Source organism: Somniosus microcephalus, chromosome 23 (assembly GCF_052327205.1).
Source record: "Somniosus microcephalus isolate GS21.2 chromosome 23, FLI_Smic_1.0, whole genome shotgun sequence".
NCBI lineage: Eukaryota > Metazoa > Chordata > Chondrichthyes > Squaliformes > Somniosidae > Somniosus > Somniosus microcephalus.
In genome coordinates, this window is record NC_141009.1 from 4,252,939 (window position 1) to 4,270,301 (window position 17,363).

The 17,363-nt window shown below is 52.8% G+C and overlaps 1 protein-coding gene across 2 annotated transcripts in view; it reads left to right on the forward strand.

Annotated features, from left to right (window-relative positions):
* The window catches only part of card9 (caspase recruitment domain family, member 9), a 46,084-nt gene that overhangs the window by 17,692 nt on the left and 11,029 nt on the right, over window positions 1-17,363 (forward strand). For both annotated transcript variants that reach the window (XM_085965243.1, XM_085965244.1), the window contains exons 5-6: window positions 8,345-8,524; window positions 12,810-12,953. In XM_085965243.1, the coding sequence (XP_085821369.1) occupies window positions 8,345-8,524; window positions 12,810-12,953 (324 nt within the window). The remainder of the gene's footprint in view (window positions 1-8,344; window positions 8,525-12,809; window positions 12,954-17,363) is intronic.

Here is a 17,363-nt window from a genome sequence, read left to right on the forward strand (position 1 = left end):
ACCAAACCGCTTCCCATTCACTCCCATTGTACAGAATCCCAATGGACCAAACCCCTTCCCATTCACTCCTATTGTATAGAATCCCAATGGACCAAACCCCTTCCTATTCACACCCATTGTACAGAATCCCAATGGACCAAACCCATTCCCATTCGCTCCCATTGTACAACATCCCAATGGACCAAACCCCTTCCCATTGTGCAGAATCCCAATGGACCAAACCCCTTCCCATTGTACAGAATCCCAATGGACCAAACTGATGCGCTATCAATTACTCATAAAAGACTGAGAGTTAGAAGAGTAACCAAAGGCTTTTATTAACAACAGAATGGAGGTCTGCCTCGAGTGGTCGACCGGTCCATGATACTAAGGGCTGGGGAGCAGTCACCTTTATACTAGGACCTGTGGGAGGAGTCAGCCGAGGCATGTCCAGGCATGTACACAGTGGAATACAAACAGGACAAACAGGAATACAAACAGTGGTTTACCACATTCACCCCTTGTTTAAAATTGAGTCCGGCGGGGTGAAGTGTATTAAAAGTTAGTGTATTGGAGTCTCTCCGGAGGTCTTGTCTGCCGCTGTGATCTGCGTGGCGACGGCAGGGGTAGTGAAGTTTCCGGCGTCGAGTCCAGCGTAGGCTGTGGCACAGGCGTGTCGTCCTCGTAGATGTCGAGCGGGTCGCGGGGCCCAGGCCTGCCGTCTGCTGGGGCTGGATATCGGATCGTGGGGGGGGGTGGTAGTGGGTAGTGGGTTACTGCGGCCCCCGAGGGTGCAAGGTCTCTTATGGAGACTGTGTCCTCCCGCCCGTCCGGGTATGCGATGTAAGCATACTGGGGGTTGGCGTGGAGGAGGTCGACCCTCTCGACCAGGGGGTCCGTTTTATGGGTCCTCACGTGTCTTCTCAGTAGGACCGGCCCTGGGGACGTCAGCCATGGCGGTAGCGATGTCCCCGATGTGGACTTCCTTGGGAAGACAAACATTTTCTCATGAGGGGTGGCGTTAGTGGCAGTGCAGAGCAGTGACCGAATAGAGTGGAGCGCATCGGGGAGCACATCCTGCCAGCGGGAGGTTGGAAGGCCCCTAGACTTTAAGGCTAGCAGGACGGCCTTCCAAACTGTCGCATTTTCTCTTTCCACCTGTCCGTTCCCCCGGGGGTTGTAACTGGTGGTCCTGCTTGTGGCAATACCCCTAGTTAGCAGGTACTGACGGAGTTCGTCGCTCATAAACGATGAGCCCCGGTCGCTATGGATATAGCTGGGGAAGCCGAACAGGGTGAAGAGGTTGTTCAGACATTTAATGACCGTGGCACTGGTCATGTCCGGGCAGGGGAAGGCGAACGGGAAACGGGAGTACTCATCAATAATATTGAGGAAGTACACATTGCGGTCGGAGGAGGGGAGAGGCCCTTTAAAATCGACGCTCAGGCGCTCGAAGGGGCGAGTGGCTTTTATCAGGTGGGCCCTGTCTGGTCTATAAAAGTGCGGTTTGCACTCAGCGCAGACTTGGCAGTTCCTGGTCATGGTCCTGACCTCCTCAATAGAGTAAGGCAGGTTGCGGGCCTTGATGAAGTGGAAGAACCTGGTGACCCCCGGGTGGCAGAGGTCATTGTGGAGGACCCGTAGTCTATCGATCTGCGCGCTGGCGCAGGTGCCACGCGATAGCGCATCCGGGGGTTCATTTAGCTTCCCGGGCCGGTACAAGATCTCGTAGTTGTAGGTGGAAAGTTCGATTCTCCACCTCAAGATCTTGTCATTTTTGATTTTGCCCCTCTGCTTGTTGTTAAACATAAAAGCAACTGAACGCTGGTCAGTGAGCAGGGTAAATCGTTTTCCGGCCAGGTAGTGCCTCCAATGACGCACAGCCTCCACAATCGCCTGGGCCTCCTTCTCAACAGCGGAGTGTCTGGTCTCCGGGCCTTGGAGGGTTCGTGAAAAGAAGGCCACGGGTCTCCCCGCCTGATTGAGGGTAGCGGCCAGGGCAAAGTCAGACGCGTCGCTTTCCACCTGGAAGGGGATGGATTCGTCCACTGCGTGCATGGTGGCTTTGGCAATGTCCTCCTTGATACGGTGGAAGGCTAAGCGGGCCTCTGCCGTCAAGGGAAAAGAGGTGGACTTGATCAGCGGACGGGCCTTGTCCGCATAGTAGGGGACCCACTGGGCGTAATAGGAGAAAAACCCTAGGCACCTCTTCAGGGCCTTGAGGCAGTGGGGCAGTGGAAGTTCCATAAGGGGACGCATCCGGTCGGGGTCGGGGCCGATGACTCCGTGTTCCACAACACAGCCAAGGATGGCGAGGCGGTTTGTGCGGAATATGCACTTCTCCTTGTTATATGTCAGGTTTAGGAGTTGGGCGGTGCGGAGGAATTTTTCAAGGTTTGCGTCATGGTCCTGCAAGTCACGGCCGCAGATGGTCACATTGTCCAGATATGGGAAAGTGGCCTGCAACGCATTTTGATCTACCATCCGGTCCATCTCCCTTTGGAAGACGGAGACCCCGTTGGTGACGCCAAAGGGAACCCTAAGGAAGTGATAGAGGCGGCCGTTTGCCTCAAAGGCAGTGTACTGGCGGTCCTCAGGGCGGATGGGGAGCTGGTGGTACGCTGATTTCAGGTCAATGGTCGAGAAGACGCGGTACTGCGCGATCTGGTTGACCATATCAGCTATACGGGGGAGTGGATAGGCGTCCAGCAGGGTGTAGCGATTTATTGTCTGGCTGTAGTCGATGACCAGGCGCTGCTTCTCGCCGGTCTTAACGACCACAACCTGGGCTCGCCAGGGGCTGGTGCTGCCCTCAATAATCCCTTCTTTCAGGAGCCGCTCCACTTCGGTTTTAATGAAAACCCTGTCCCCGGCACTGTATCGCCTGCTCTTTGTGGCGATGGGCTTACAGTCGGGGGTGAGGTTAGCAAACAGTTGGGGGGGGGTGACTCTGAGTGTGGAGAGGTTGCACCTGGTGCGCGGCGGGCAGTTTGGAAGCTGCTGGCTGCGGACTGTGAGTGGGGGTAGGGGTCCACCGTACGCCATCGTAACACTTTTAAGGTGGCACTGAAAATCTAACCCCAGCAGGACGGCAGCGCAGAGGTCAGGCAGGACCAGAAGTTTAAAATGATCGTACACGGTCCCGTCTACTACGAGTGTCACCACGCAGTAGCCGCCGATGTCCGCCGACTGGGACTCGGAGGCCATAGAAATCCGCTGTTGCGCAGGCAGGACTGGGAGAGAGCAACGCCGCACCGTGTCGGGGTGGATGAAGCTCTCCGTGCTCCCAGAGTCAAAAAGGCAGATTGTATCGTGACCATTTACCTTAATGTCCATTGTGGAACTGGCCAGTTGGTGCGGTCTCGCTTGGTCCAGTGTAACGGATGCCAGCGTAGGGGTCGGTGTATCGCTGCGGGTATCAGATGAGGCGGTGTCGGGGGCCTGCTGCGTCCCGGCTGTCGTCCAAGATGGCGGCGTCCAAAATGGCTGCTGTACCGGTGATTCGCACATGGCCGGGGAGGTCCAAGATGGCGGCCCGCATGGCCCACACGCGGCGCTGCTGGGGTTCGGGGTGGCTTTGGCCCTGCAGACGCTAGCGTAGTGTCCCTTCTTCCCGCAGCCCGAGCAGATCGCGTTTTTCGCCGGGCAGCGCGCTCTGGGGTGTTTTGCCTGGCCACAGAAGTAGCATTTCTGGCCTTGGGGCACTGCTGTCTGGCCTTGGGACACTGCTGCGGTAGTTGGGCCGTTGTTGGGGTGTGGCTGGGGTGGCACGGCGCTATGAGGCGGTCCTACCGTGTCCCAGGCTGTCATTCCCCGCGGCGTCCACGGTGCAGAGGAGTAGGCATCCATGCCCTGGTAGGCTGCATCCAACGATAGTGCGAGTTCAGAGGCCTTGTTGAGGTCGAGGTTACTCTGCTCCAACAGTCGCTGTCGGGTGTAATTGGATCTGTGGCCCGCTACAAAAGCGTCCCGGATAAGTTCCTCTGTGTACACGGCGGCCTTTACATCCTTACAACCACAGGCCCGGCCAAGCACAGACAGTGCCTGAAGGTATTCCACGGTCGATTCCCCAGGTTGTTGTTTACGACTCCCCAGGAGGTGCCTGGCGTACACTTCGTTCACTGGGCGCGTGTACTGGTCCTTGAGGAGCTTGATAGCGTCCGCGTACGAGGTCGCGTCTTGGATGACCGAGTACACTCGGTGGTTCACTTTGGAGGTCAGGACATCCAGTTTGTCCTCGTCCGATTTGATTGCTTCGGAGGCGGTCAGGAATTTTTCGAAACACTTAAGCCAGTGAGTAAACTTGGTGGATGAGTCCGCCTCCCGATGATCTAAGTCCAGGCATGCTGGTGTGAGGATCTTCTCCATTATAAAAATGTTGTTAATAAAATTGATGCGCTATCAATTACTCATAAAAGACTGAGAGTTAGAAGAGTAACCAAAGGCTTTTATTAACAACAGAATGGAGGTCTGCCTCGAGTGGTCGACCGGTCCATGATACTAAGGGCTGGGGAGCAGTCACCTTTATACTAGGACCTGTGGGAGGAGTCAGCCGAGGCATGTCCAGGCATGTACACAGTGGAATACAAACAGGACAAACAGGAATACAAACAGTGGTTTACCACACAAACCCCTTCCCATTCGCTCCCATTGTACAGAATCCCAATGGACCAAACCCCTTCGCATTCACTCCCATTGTACAGAATCCCAATGGACCCAACCCCTTCCCATTCACTCCCATTGTACAGAATCACAATGGACCAAACCCCTTCCCATTCACTCCCATTGTACACAATCCCAATGGATCCAAACCCCTTCCCATTCACTCCCACTGTACAGAATCCCAATGGACCAAACCCCTTCCCATTCGCTCCCATTGTACAGAATCCCAATGAACCAAACCCCTTCCCATTCGCTCCCATTGTACAGAATCCCAATGGACCAAACCCCTTCCCATTCGCTCCCATTGTACAAAATCCCAATGGACCAAACCCCTTCCCATTCACTCCCATTGTACAGAATCCCAATGGACCAAACCCCTTCCCATTCACTCCCATTGTACAGAATCCCAATGGACCAAACCCTTTCCCATTCACTCCCATTGTACAGAATCCCAATGGTCCAAACCCCTTCCCACTCACTCCCATTGTACAGAATCCCAATGGACCAAACCCTTTCCCATTCACTCCCATTGTACAGAATCCCAATGGACAAAACCACTTCCCATTCACACCCAGTGTACAGAATCCCAATGGATCAAACCCCTTCCCATTCACTCCCAATATACACAATCCCAATGGTCCAAACCCCTTCCCATTTGCTCCCATGGTACGGAATCCCAATGCATGAAATCCCTTCCCATTCGCTCCCATTGTACGGAATCCCAATGGACCAAACCGCTTCCCATTCACTCCCATTGTACCGAATCCCAAATGGACCAAACCCCTTCCCATTCACTCCCATTGCACAGAATCCCAATGGACCAAACCCCTTCCCATTCACTCCCACTGTACAGAATCCCAATGGACCAAACCCCTTCCCATTTGCTCCCATGGTACGGAATCCCAATGCATGAAATCCCTTCCCATTCACTCCCATTGTACACAATCCCAATGGATCCAAACCCCTTCCCATTCACTCCCACTGTACAGAATCCCAATGGACCAAACCCCTTCCCATTCACTCCCATTGCACAGAATCCCAATGGACCAAACCCCTTCCCATTCACTCCCACAGTACAGAATCCCAATGGACCAAACCCCTTCCCATTCACTCCCATTGTACAGAATCCCAATGGACCCAAACCCCTTCCCATTCACTCCCATTGTACAGAATCCCAATGGATCAAACCCCTTCCCATTCACTCCCATTGTACAGAATCCCAATGGACCAAACCCCTTCCCATTCACTCCCATTGTACACAATCCCAATGGGCCAAACCCCTTCCCATTCACTCCCACTGTACAGAATCCCAATGGATCCAAACCCCTTCCCATTCACTCCCATTGTACACAATCCCAATGGGCCAAACCCCTTCCCATTCACTCCCATTGTACAGAATCCCAATGGACCCAAACCACTACCCTTTCGCTCCCATTGTACACAATCCCAACGGACCAAACCCCTTCCCATTCACTCCCATTGTACAGAATCCCAATGGACCAAACCCCTTCCCATTCACTCCCATTGTACAGAATCCCAATGGACCCAAACCCCTTCCCATTCACACCCATTGTACAGAATCCCAATGGACCAAACCCCTTCCCATTCACTCCCATTGTACAGAATCCCAATGGACCAAACCCCTTCCCATTCACTCCCATTGTACAGAATCCCAATGGACCAAACCCCTTCCCATTCACTCCCATTGTATAGAATCCCAATTGGCCCAAACCCCTTCCCATTCACTCCCATTGTACACAATCCCAATGGGCCAAACCCCTTCCCATTCACTCCCATTGTACAGAATCCCAGTGGACCAAACCCCTTCCCATTCACTCCCACTGTACAGAATCCCAATGGACCAAACCCCTTCCCATTCACTCCCGTTGTACAGAATCCCAATGGACCAAACCCTTTCTCATTCACTCCCATTGTACAGAATCCCAATGGACCAAACCCTTTCCCATTCACTCCCATTGTACAGAATCCCAATGGACCAAACCCTTTCCCATTCACTCCCATTGTACAGAATCCCAATGGACCAAACCCGTTCCCATTCACTCCCATTGTACAGAATCCCAATGGACCAAACCCCTTCCCATTCACTCCCATTGTACAGAATCCCAATGGACCAAACCCCTTCCCATTCACTCCCATTGTACAGGATCCCAATGGACCAAACCCCTTCCCATTCACTCCCATTTTACAGGATCCCAATGGACCAAACCCCTTCCCATTCACTCCCATTGTACAGAATCCCAATGGACCAAACCCCTTCCCATTCACTCCCATTGTACAGGATCCCAATGGACCAAACCCCTTCCCATTCACTCCTATTGTACAGAATCCCAATGGACCCAAACCCCTTCCCATTCACTCCCATTGTACAGAATCCCAATGGACCAAACCCCTTCCCATTCACTCCCATTGTACAGAATCCCAATGGACCAAACCCCTTCCCATTCACTCCCATTGTACAGGATCCCAATGGACCAAACCCCTTCCCATTCACTCCCATTGTACAGGATCCCAATGGACCAAACCCCTTCCCATTCACTCCCATTGTACAGAATCCCAATGGACCAAACCCCTTCCCATTCACTCCCATTGTACAGGATCCCAATGGACCAAACCCCTTCCCATTCACTCCCATTGTACAGAATCCCAATGGACCAAACCCCTTCCCATTCACTCCCATTGTACAGAATCCCAATGGGCCAAACCCCTTCCCATTCACTCCCATTGTACAGAATCCCAATGGACCAAACCCCTTCCCATTCACTCCCATTGTACAGAATCCCAATGGACCAAACCCTTCCCATTCACTCCCATTGTACACAATCCCAATGGACCAAACCCCTTCCCATTCACTCCCATTGTACAGAATCCCAATGGACCCAAACCCCTTCCCATTCACTCCCATTGTACAGAATCCCAATGGACCAAACCCCTTCCCATTCACTCCCATTGTACAGGATCCCAATGGACCAAACCCCTTCCCATTCACTCCCATTGTACAGAATCCCAATGGACCAAACCCTTCCCATTCACTCCCATTGTACACAATCCCAATGGACCCAAACCCCTTCCCATTCACTCCCATTGTACAGAATCCCAATGGACCCAAACCCCTTCCCATTCACTCCCATTGTACAGAATCCCAATGGACCCAAACCCCTTCCCATTCACTCCCATTGTACAGAATCCCAATGGACCCAAACCCCTTCCCATTCACTCCCATTGTACACAATCCCAATGGACCCAAACCCCTTCCCATTCACTCCCATTGTACACAATCCCAATGGACCCAAACCCCTTCCCATTCACTCCCATTGTACAGAATCCCAATGGACCCAAACCCCTTCCCATTCACTCCCATTGTACACAATCCCAATGGACCCAAACCCCTTCCCATTCACTCCCATTGTACACAATCCCAATGGACCCAAACCCCTTCCCATTCACTCCCATTGTACAGAATCCCAATGGACCCAAACCCCTTCCCATTCACTCCCATTGTACAGAATCCCAATGGACCAAACCCCTTCCCATTCACTCCCATTGTACAGAATCCCAATGGACTGGATCATTTCCCAATTGAGGGCTGATTTGCCTGAGGCGCCTGCCCCTTAATTTCTGACACTGCTGCGGTGAAGATGAATTGTGTGAACGATGAGTTGAAGAATTGTAACCATTGCTACAGATCGAGAAACTGAAGCACAGTCTAATGCTGGCGGAGGACGGCTGTAAGGTGGAACGGACACATACCCTGAAACTCAAACACGCGATGGAGCAGAGACCAAAGCAGGAACTGATCTGGGAGATTCAGCGGGAGAATGACTTGCTCAAGGCAAAGATCCAGGAGCTGATCTGTCCCATGAAGGTAATCATCACCTGCGGTGAGAAAGGGTTTTCCTTCTGTCACACTCCCTCCTCAAAGTGCTGACACTCGAGGTACCGATCCACGGGTAGGGGCAACACTTAGTAACCTTACCCAAAATAACCTCCTTACCCTCCTCCCTGCCTTTCTTACCTCCAGACTCGACTATTCCAACGCTCTCCTGGCCAGCCCCGTCTTCCACCCTCTGTAAACTTCAGCTCATCCAAAACTCTGCTCCCGTTCACCCATCACCCCCTGTGCTCACTGCCCCGTGTCCTAACTCGCCCCCAGTCCCGTTCACCCATTACCCCCTGTGCTCACTGCCCCGTGTCCTAACTCACACCCAGTCCCGTTCACCCATCACCCCCTGTGCTCACTGCCCCGTGTCCTAACTCACACCCAGTCCCGTTCACCCATCACCCCCTGTGCTCACTGCCCCATGTCCTAACTCACACCCAGTCCCGTTCACCCATCACCCCCGTGCTCACTGCCCCGTGTCCTCACTGACACCCAGTCCCGTTCACCCATCACCCCCTGTGCTCACTGCCCCGTGCCCTAACTCACACCCAGTCCCGTTCACCCATCACCCCCTGTGCTCACTGCCCCGTGTCCTAACTCGCACCCAGTCCCGTTCACCCATCACCCCCTGTGCTCACTGCCCCGTGTCCTAACTCACACCCAGTCCCGTTCACCCATCACCCACTGTGCTCACTGCCCCGTGTCCTAACTCGCACCCAGTCCCGTTCACCCATCACCCCCTGTGCTCACTGCCCCGTGTCCTAACTCACACCCAGTCCCGTTCACCCATAACCCCCTGTGCTCGCTGTCCCGTGTCCTAACTCACACCCAGTCCCGTTCACCCATCACCCCCTGTGCTCACTGCCCCGTGACCTAACTCACACCCAGTCCCGTTCACCCATCACCCCCTGTGCTCACTGCCCCGTGTCCTAACTCACACCCAGTCCCGTTCACCCATCACCCCCTGTGCTCACTGCCCCGTGTCCTAACTCACACCCAGTCCCGTTCACCCATCACCCCCTGTGCTCACTGCCCCGTGTCCTAACTCACACCCAGTCCCGTTCACCCATCACCCCCTGTGCTCACTGCCCCGTGTCCTAACTCACACCCAGTCCCGTTCACCCATCACCCCCTGTGCTCACTGCCCCGTGTCCTAACTCACACCGAGTCCCGTTCACCCATCACCCCCTGTGCTCACTGCCCCGTGTCCTAACTCACACCCAGTCCCGTTCACCCATCACCCCCTGTGCTCACTGCCCCGTGTCCTAACTCGCACCAAGCGCCGTTCACCCATCACCCCCTGTGCTCACTGCCCCGTGTCCTAACTCACACCCAGTCCCGTTCACCCATCACCCCCTGTGCTCACTGCCCCGTGTCCTAACTCACACCCAGTCCCGTTCACCCATCACCCCCTGTGCTCACTGCCCCGTGTCCTAACTCACACCCAGTCCCGTTCACCCATCACCCCCTGTGCTCACTGCCCCGTGTCCTAACTCGCACCCAGTCCCGTTCACCCATCACCCCCTGTGCTCACTGCCCCGTGTCCTAACTCGCACCCAGTCCCGTTCACCCATCACCCCCTGTGCTCACTGCCCCGTGTCCTAACTCGCACCCAGTCCCGTTCACCCATCACCCCCTGTGCTCACTGCCCCGTGTCCTAACTCACACCCAGTCCCGTTCACCCATCACCCCCTGTGCTCACTGCCCCGTGTCCTAACTCACACCCAGTCCCGTTCACCCATCACCCCCCTGTGCTCACTGCCCCGTGTCCTAACTCACACCCAGTCCCGTTCACCCATCACCCCCTGTGCTCACTGCCCCGTGTCCTAACTCACACCCAGTCCCGTTCACCCATCACCCCCTGTGCTCACTGCCCCGTGTCCTAACTCTCACCCAGTCCCGTTCACCCATCACCCCCTGTGCTCACTGCCCCGTGTCCTAACTCACACCCAGCCCCGTTCACCCATCACTCCCTGTGCTCACTGCCCCGTGTCCTAACTCACACCCAGTCCCGTTCACCCATCACCCCCTGTGCTCACTGCCCCGTGTCCTAACTCGCACCCAGTCCCGTTCACCCATCACCCCCTGTGCTCACTGACCCATGTCCTAACTCGCACCAAGCCCCGTTCACCCATCACCCCCTGTGCTCACTGCCCCGTGTCCTAACTCACACCCAGTCCCGTTCACCCATCACCCCCTGTGCTCACTGCCCCGTGTCCTAACTCACACCCAGTCCCGTTCACCCATCACCCCCTGTGCTCACTGCCCCGTGTCCTAACTCACACCCAGTCCCGTTCACCCATCACCCCCTGTGCTCACTGCCCCGTGTCCTAACTCACACCCAGTCCCGTTCACCCATCACCCCCTGTGCTCACTGCCCCGTGTTCTAACTCACACCCAGTCCCGTTCACCCATCACCCCACTGTGCTCGCTGACCTACACTGGCTCCCGGTCCGGCACCACCTTGATTTTAAAATTCTCATTCTTGTTTTCAAATCCCTCCACAGACTCACCCCTCCCTCTCTCTGTAACCTTCTCCAGCCCACAAACCCCCGAGATCTCGGCGCTCCTCCAATTCTGGCCTCTTGAGCATCACCCTGATTTCCATCGCTCCACCATTGGCGGCCATGCCTTCAGCTGCCCAGGCCCCGAGCTCTGGAATTCCCTCCCTAAACCTCTCCGCCTCTCTCTCCTCCTTTAAGATGCTCCTTAAAACCGACCTCTTTGACCGAGCTTTTGGTCACCTGTCCTAATATCTCCTTATGTGGCTCGGTGTCAAATTCTGCCTGATAAGGGTTCTGTGAAGCACCTGGGATGTTTTACTACATTAAAGGCGCTGTATAAATGCGAGTTGTTGTTGCTGTTGCTTGGGTTCAGAGAGCGAGTGCCAAACACGGAGGACGTCACAGCTCAGCCCGGTCCTGCTCTCCCTCACTTCGCGGCCGGATTCACTGGATCAGAATCTGGTTGATTTCCCCACCCCGTCGCCCAGTGGGGACTGACTTCCTGTCCAGTTGAGCTCCGCACAGACCAGGACTGGAGCCAGTGAGGGAGCATTGCTGGCCTCCCATTCCTCAGAGCCACTCCCAGTGGGGTCATTACCTGCTCAAGCTCGAGAACCTTTTTGAAGTAATGAGGGCCGATGACATTATTGGAGTTAGTGATGTTTGAAGGAGGATCTCTTGCTCTGGGAGAAACGGCAGCCAATTTCTGGTGCAGGGAAATTTGTAAATTTCAGACACCTTGGGGACTGGCACCAGCTGTCCTTTATTTTATGCAGGGTCCAAATTTTCAAAATGGCCATTGAGAACATAAGAATATAAGAATTAGGAGCAGGAGTCGGCCATACGGCCCCTCGAGCCTGCTCTGCCATTCAATAAGATCATGGCTGATCTTCGACCTTAACTCCATTTTCCCGCCCGAGCCCCATATCCCTCGATTCCCCGTGAGTCCAAAAATCTACCGATCTCAGCCTTGAATATATTCAAAGACTGAGCCTCCACAGCCCTTTGCGGCAGAGAATTCCAAAGATTCACAACCCTCTGAGTGAAGAAATTCCTCCTCATCTCAGTTTTAAATGACTGACCCCTTATCCTGAGACTATGCCCCCTAATTCTAAATTCTCCAGCCAGGGGAAGCATCCTCCCAGCATCGACCCTGCCAATCCCCCTCAGAATCTTATATGATTCAATGAGATCACCTCTCATTCTTCTAAACTCCAGAGAGTCTCGGCCTAGTCTACTCGATCTCTCTGTATGTACTGTTAAAAGGTTCAGTAGAACGAAGAGGTCGTTACCCAGAACTGGAACAGTTCCTCTGGCACGATGCACACTGGGTAAAGAGTTCCACTTTTCACAAAAGGCCATTTCTTGCACAAAAACCTGCTCCCACCTCGGAATCTGGGAGCAGAAAGCAGGCAAGCTGCAAGGCGAAGTGCCGGTGATCCCAACTCGGTGAAAGTTCCAGATACGGCAGCTTTGCACCAGGCCGCGTCCCCCTGCTTTAAGTTGTAAAAGGTTCCCGGTGCATCGTGGGATCAGAGTGCCTCTTGTATATTTTACCGTGTCAGTTATGTGGTTTTCTCAATGAGCATCTGTTTTTTTGGGAGTGTCCGTTTATACCGGTTTCACTGTACTTCCATGTAATCAGTTGCTGTATAATTCACTCCACTTGGACCTGCTTAACCTGTACATTGTAACTAAGAGGCAGGAACAAACCGCGGTACTCGTCGATCTAATCTGCCTTTATTCGATTTTCGCACAAACTGAAGGTTGACAAAGATGATAAAAATAGGATATACATCCAGATTCTGGAAGACGATCGGAGGACAGCACTGGAGGAACACCAAGATCTTGTCAACACCATTTACAGTCTACGCAAAGAGCTTCGGGACGTAGAGGAACTGCAGGATAAGGCAGGCATTTATCTTTTTTGTTATTCATTCTGGTGATGTGAGTGTCGCTGGCGCGGCCAGCATTTATTGCCCATCCCTAGTTGCCCTGGGAAGGTGGCGGTGAGCCGCCTTCTTCCTGAACCGCTAGTAGCGGGTTTGATACAAACTGAGTGACCACTTCAGAGGGCAGTTTAGAGTCAATGATGTTAGTGTGGGACTGGAGTCACGTATAGGCCCAGACCGGGTAAGGACGGGAGGTTTCCTTCACTCAGTGCTGCACTGGGAGTGTCGGCCTGGATTATGGGCTCAAGTCTCTGGAGTGAGGGCTCGAACACACGACCTTCTGACTCACTGAGGCATGGCTGATACCCGCATCGTACAGACAGGTCAACGCAGTCACTGGGCAGAGTTCAAAGCACTGAAGGTTCTAGAAATTGGAAATTAATGTTTCTTCGACAAGCGCATTCACAGAGGCCCCACTGGGTGCGCCAGTTTGAAAACAAAGTATATAACAAAAACACTCTTAGTCCAATAGCGCGTTGGATCAGCTCGCTGCTCAGTGTGGGACACGGACATCTCGGTCAGCTAACCCTTGCTTCAATCTTGGGCCCGCGCTGAACGAGCCAGACTCTGCCTGAATCGTGCTGGGTGTAGATCCACAGACATGGGCTCAGGCTCCACATGTAGGCTGGCGACGCCCCCCACCTCTCTCGACCCCTCCCCTCCCCTCCACTCCCTCTGTGTTGTCAGATTGATTGGCCGACATTCAGACTTTGATGAGCTGCAATTTCCTGTTAAATATTGGGAAGAGTGCAGCCATTGTCTTCGGTCCCCGGTCCCTGGCCACCGACTCCATCCCTCTCCCTGGTCACTGTCCGAGGCTGACCCACACTGTTCACAACCTTTGTTCCTGAGCTGAGCTTCTGATACCACATCCTTTCCATCAGCAAGACCGCCTACCTCCACCTCAGCTCATCCGCTGCTGAAACCCTCACCCCAGCCTTTCCCACCTCCAGACTCGACTATTCCAACCCTCTCCTGGCCAACCTCCCACCCTCCGTCAACTCCAGCTCGTCCCAAACTCTGTCAACCATATTGGTTCAGTCCCGTTCACCCATCACCCCCTGTGCTCGCTGACCTACACTGGCTCCCGGTCCAGCAACATCTCAAAATTAACATTCTCATCCTTGTTTTCAAACCCCTCCATGGCCCTCGCCCCCTCCCTATCTCTGTCACCTCCTCCAGCCCCACAACCCTCCGAGATCCCTGCGCTCCTCCAATTCTGGCCTCTTGAGCATCCCCAATTTCCATCGCTCCACCATTGGAGGCCGTGCCTTCAGCTGCCGGGGCCCTAAGCTCTGGAATTCCCTCCCTAAACCTCTCCACCTCTCTCTCCTCTTTAGAAACCCCATTGAAGTCCACCTCATTGACCAAGCCTCTTTGTATTAGTGTCCATTCTCTGATTACGCCTCTGTGAAATGCTGTGGGCCGTTTGTTCTATGTTGAGAGTGCAATAGAAATGCAAGATTTTCATGGGATGGCTACAATTGGGCTCAATGCCCCTGGGTTGGGAGGGGAAGGGGTTTGCTCCCCTGGGAAGGGACTGGGAGAGGGATAACCAGCCAGTGTCCCTCCTCCTGATGACTGTCTCCTGTGTCTGTCCAGGGTCTCCTAGGACAGGTCCTGGAGCTATGGCTGAGGTCCCTCCTCCCCACTCCAGAGGCGCCTAATTATAACACCCTTAGTGCTGACCCAGCTCAGATGGGATAGTAATCCGGGGCAAAATACTGCGGATGCTGGAAATCTGAAATAAAGACAGATAATGCTGGAAATACTCGTCAGGTCAGGCAGCATCTGTGGAGAGAGAAACAGAGTTAACGTTTCAGGTCGATGGCCCTTCACCAGGGTTCTGACGAAAGGTCACAGACCTGAACCGTTAACTCTGTTTCTCTCCACAGACGCTGCCTGACCTGCCGAGTATTTCCAGCGTTGTCTGTTTTTATTATAGTCCTGTTAAGTATGTGTATTGTATTGAACAATTAACACAAAGACTTAAACGTATAACTCAAACAGGTCTTTACTGGTTGGAGGTAGGGACTACACGTAGATCTTTACTTCATGCCCACAGGCGGGAACTGAGGGGAGATCAGTACCCACAGTACTATTTATACCCCTATGGCCAGGAGTGGTACTGCGTATCACTACGCCCTACAAGTAGTGCAGTCCTGTCCATAGGTTCAAAGTAGCACACATATTACATACACAACATTCCTCCCTTCCTAGCTTTACAGTCATCTCCCCATTTAACATAACGTAATAACATATATACATATATAACTTCAGGTTTACATAACAGAATAACATAGATACATAGATAACTTCATGTCAAAACAGATCACAGATTCAGTCTCTGCGGAAAACAGTTCACAGATTCAATCTCTGTGGTGGAGTCGGTTCACGTTGCTGGAGTGACTCATTCAATAGTCCTTCCATGGATTTAACAGTTTGAACTTCCGAACTGAATTGGCTCCGTTCGGAGGGACCACGTGTGTGATCTGGTAGAGGTAATAATGGTTCAGATGGGTCATCTTCTGTTTCGACTTTTCCTTTTCTGCTTCTTGGAGACTCTCTGGGCTCCGTCAGCTGCCAGCTGCATGCGCAGTTCCTCCTTCTCTTCCTCCTTTTTCCGTAGTAGAGCCACCTTCTCCCGATGTTCTGTAGACTTTCGGTGCTCCTCCATGATTTCTGTATGGTGGGAGTCGAAGTTACAAGTTGGGCAGGACAGGACATAGTAATATTCGGTGTCGTCCTGATCTAGGCCAGCGAGAGGGTCTTCTATTTCCTCCATACCCAGCTGGGCGTTAGCCAGCTTTTGTTCCAAGTCCAGACATCTTTCCTGAAGAGACTTCTTCATGCGTACCTCTTCATCCAGCTTTTTCTGGGCTTTCAGCAAGTCGTTTACTAATGACCTCATTTGAGATTTTACTACTTCAACTTCTTTTGGAGATTGATTGATCGGACTATTCAATCCCTCTACCGGAGCAGCTGTTTCAGCGGTCTGTTGTTCTACGTTGACGTGAGTCAGCGTACTTTTGGCATCCAAGGGCTGCTCTGTTGCAGTCATCTCAGTCTGTGTTGCCACCTCAGCTCTTCCAATAACCTTTGAGAGCTCCGAACCCCTTTCGTTTGAATATTGAAGTTCGTGTTCAAGTTTTTCCCATTTCAGAGTCCTGTCCTTCAGCATATGCAGGAGTTGGCTGACCGTTAACTCCTCTGACATCAGACGTTTTGTGTGCTCCTGCTCCATTTTCTCCATCAGCTGCTTCTGTTGTCTTTCCAGATTCTCCAACTCTATATCAAAGAACTCTTTCGTTGCATTCAACTCTTGCTCAAAACGGCGAAGCATTTGTTCTAATTGCTGTTGTAGTTTGAAATGGAGTTGAGTTCGAGCCCGATGTCCCTCAGAAATGGGCACATCAGTAGACTTGCCAGACTCAGAATCCACAGTTAAACTATGTTGTTGTTGCTCAGTGGAATTCTGTGCTGAAACTTTGTCTTTTGCACCTGAGTTGGGCTTACCATCATCCGTTCCAGAGTCTGGGCCGACTATCTTCACCGAGTTCTCACTCGTTATTGTTTGTAGGAAATGCCAGTCCATATTCATTTTCCTAATCCACTCCCGTCCTAGTAGTGGAGAACCTCCTTCAGATATCACATATAAGTCCATTATTTGACTGTCTTCGCCCTTGTGGACCACTGCAACCTCTATTTTCCCGATGGGGTACACTCTTTGCCCCGTGTATGTTTTCAATATAATCCCCGTATGCTGTAGGGGAATATGTTGGAATAACTTTCCGTAATCTTTCTTATTTATGACCGTCAATGCCGATCCAGTGTCCAATTCCAGTTTTACTTGGACTCCTTCTATCTGAAGAGTGACCCAAATTGTCTGGAGGTCTGCACCCTTACCAGCGTTGAGTACTCTTAAGCTAGCCAGTTCATTACAGCTTAAGCCAGCCAGTTCATTACTGCTAGCGTCTGAATCGGACTCCTGTTCGGTCACCTTGTGTACCTTTGCGTATTTTCCTTGCGGTGACTTTTTGTTGCTGGTCTTCTTCCCTGACCTGCATACTCTAGCTATATGTCCAAGCCTACCACAAGTTCTACATTCTTGGTTTTTAAACCAACACTGGTTCTGATCATGCGTTGTCTTTCCACAACGATAACATTTGCCAGAACTCACACCCAATTTGTGTGCACTGAGCTCCGGTGACCGTAGCTGCATTACTGCCGTGCCTCTCGCTGCGGCTTCGTGTGCTGCTGCCATAGTGACCGCCTTCTCAAGCGTCAGCTCATTCTCCTCGAGCAGTCGCTTTTGTGTATCCTGTTTAAATAAACCACACACAAATTTGTCTCGTAGTGCATCTGTCA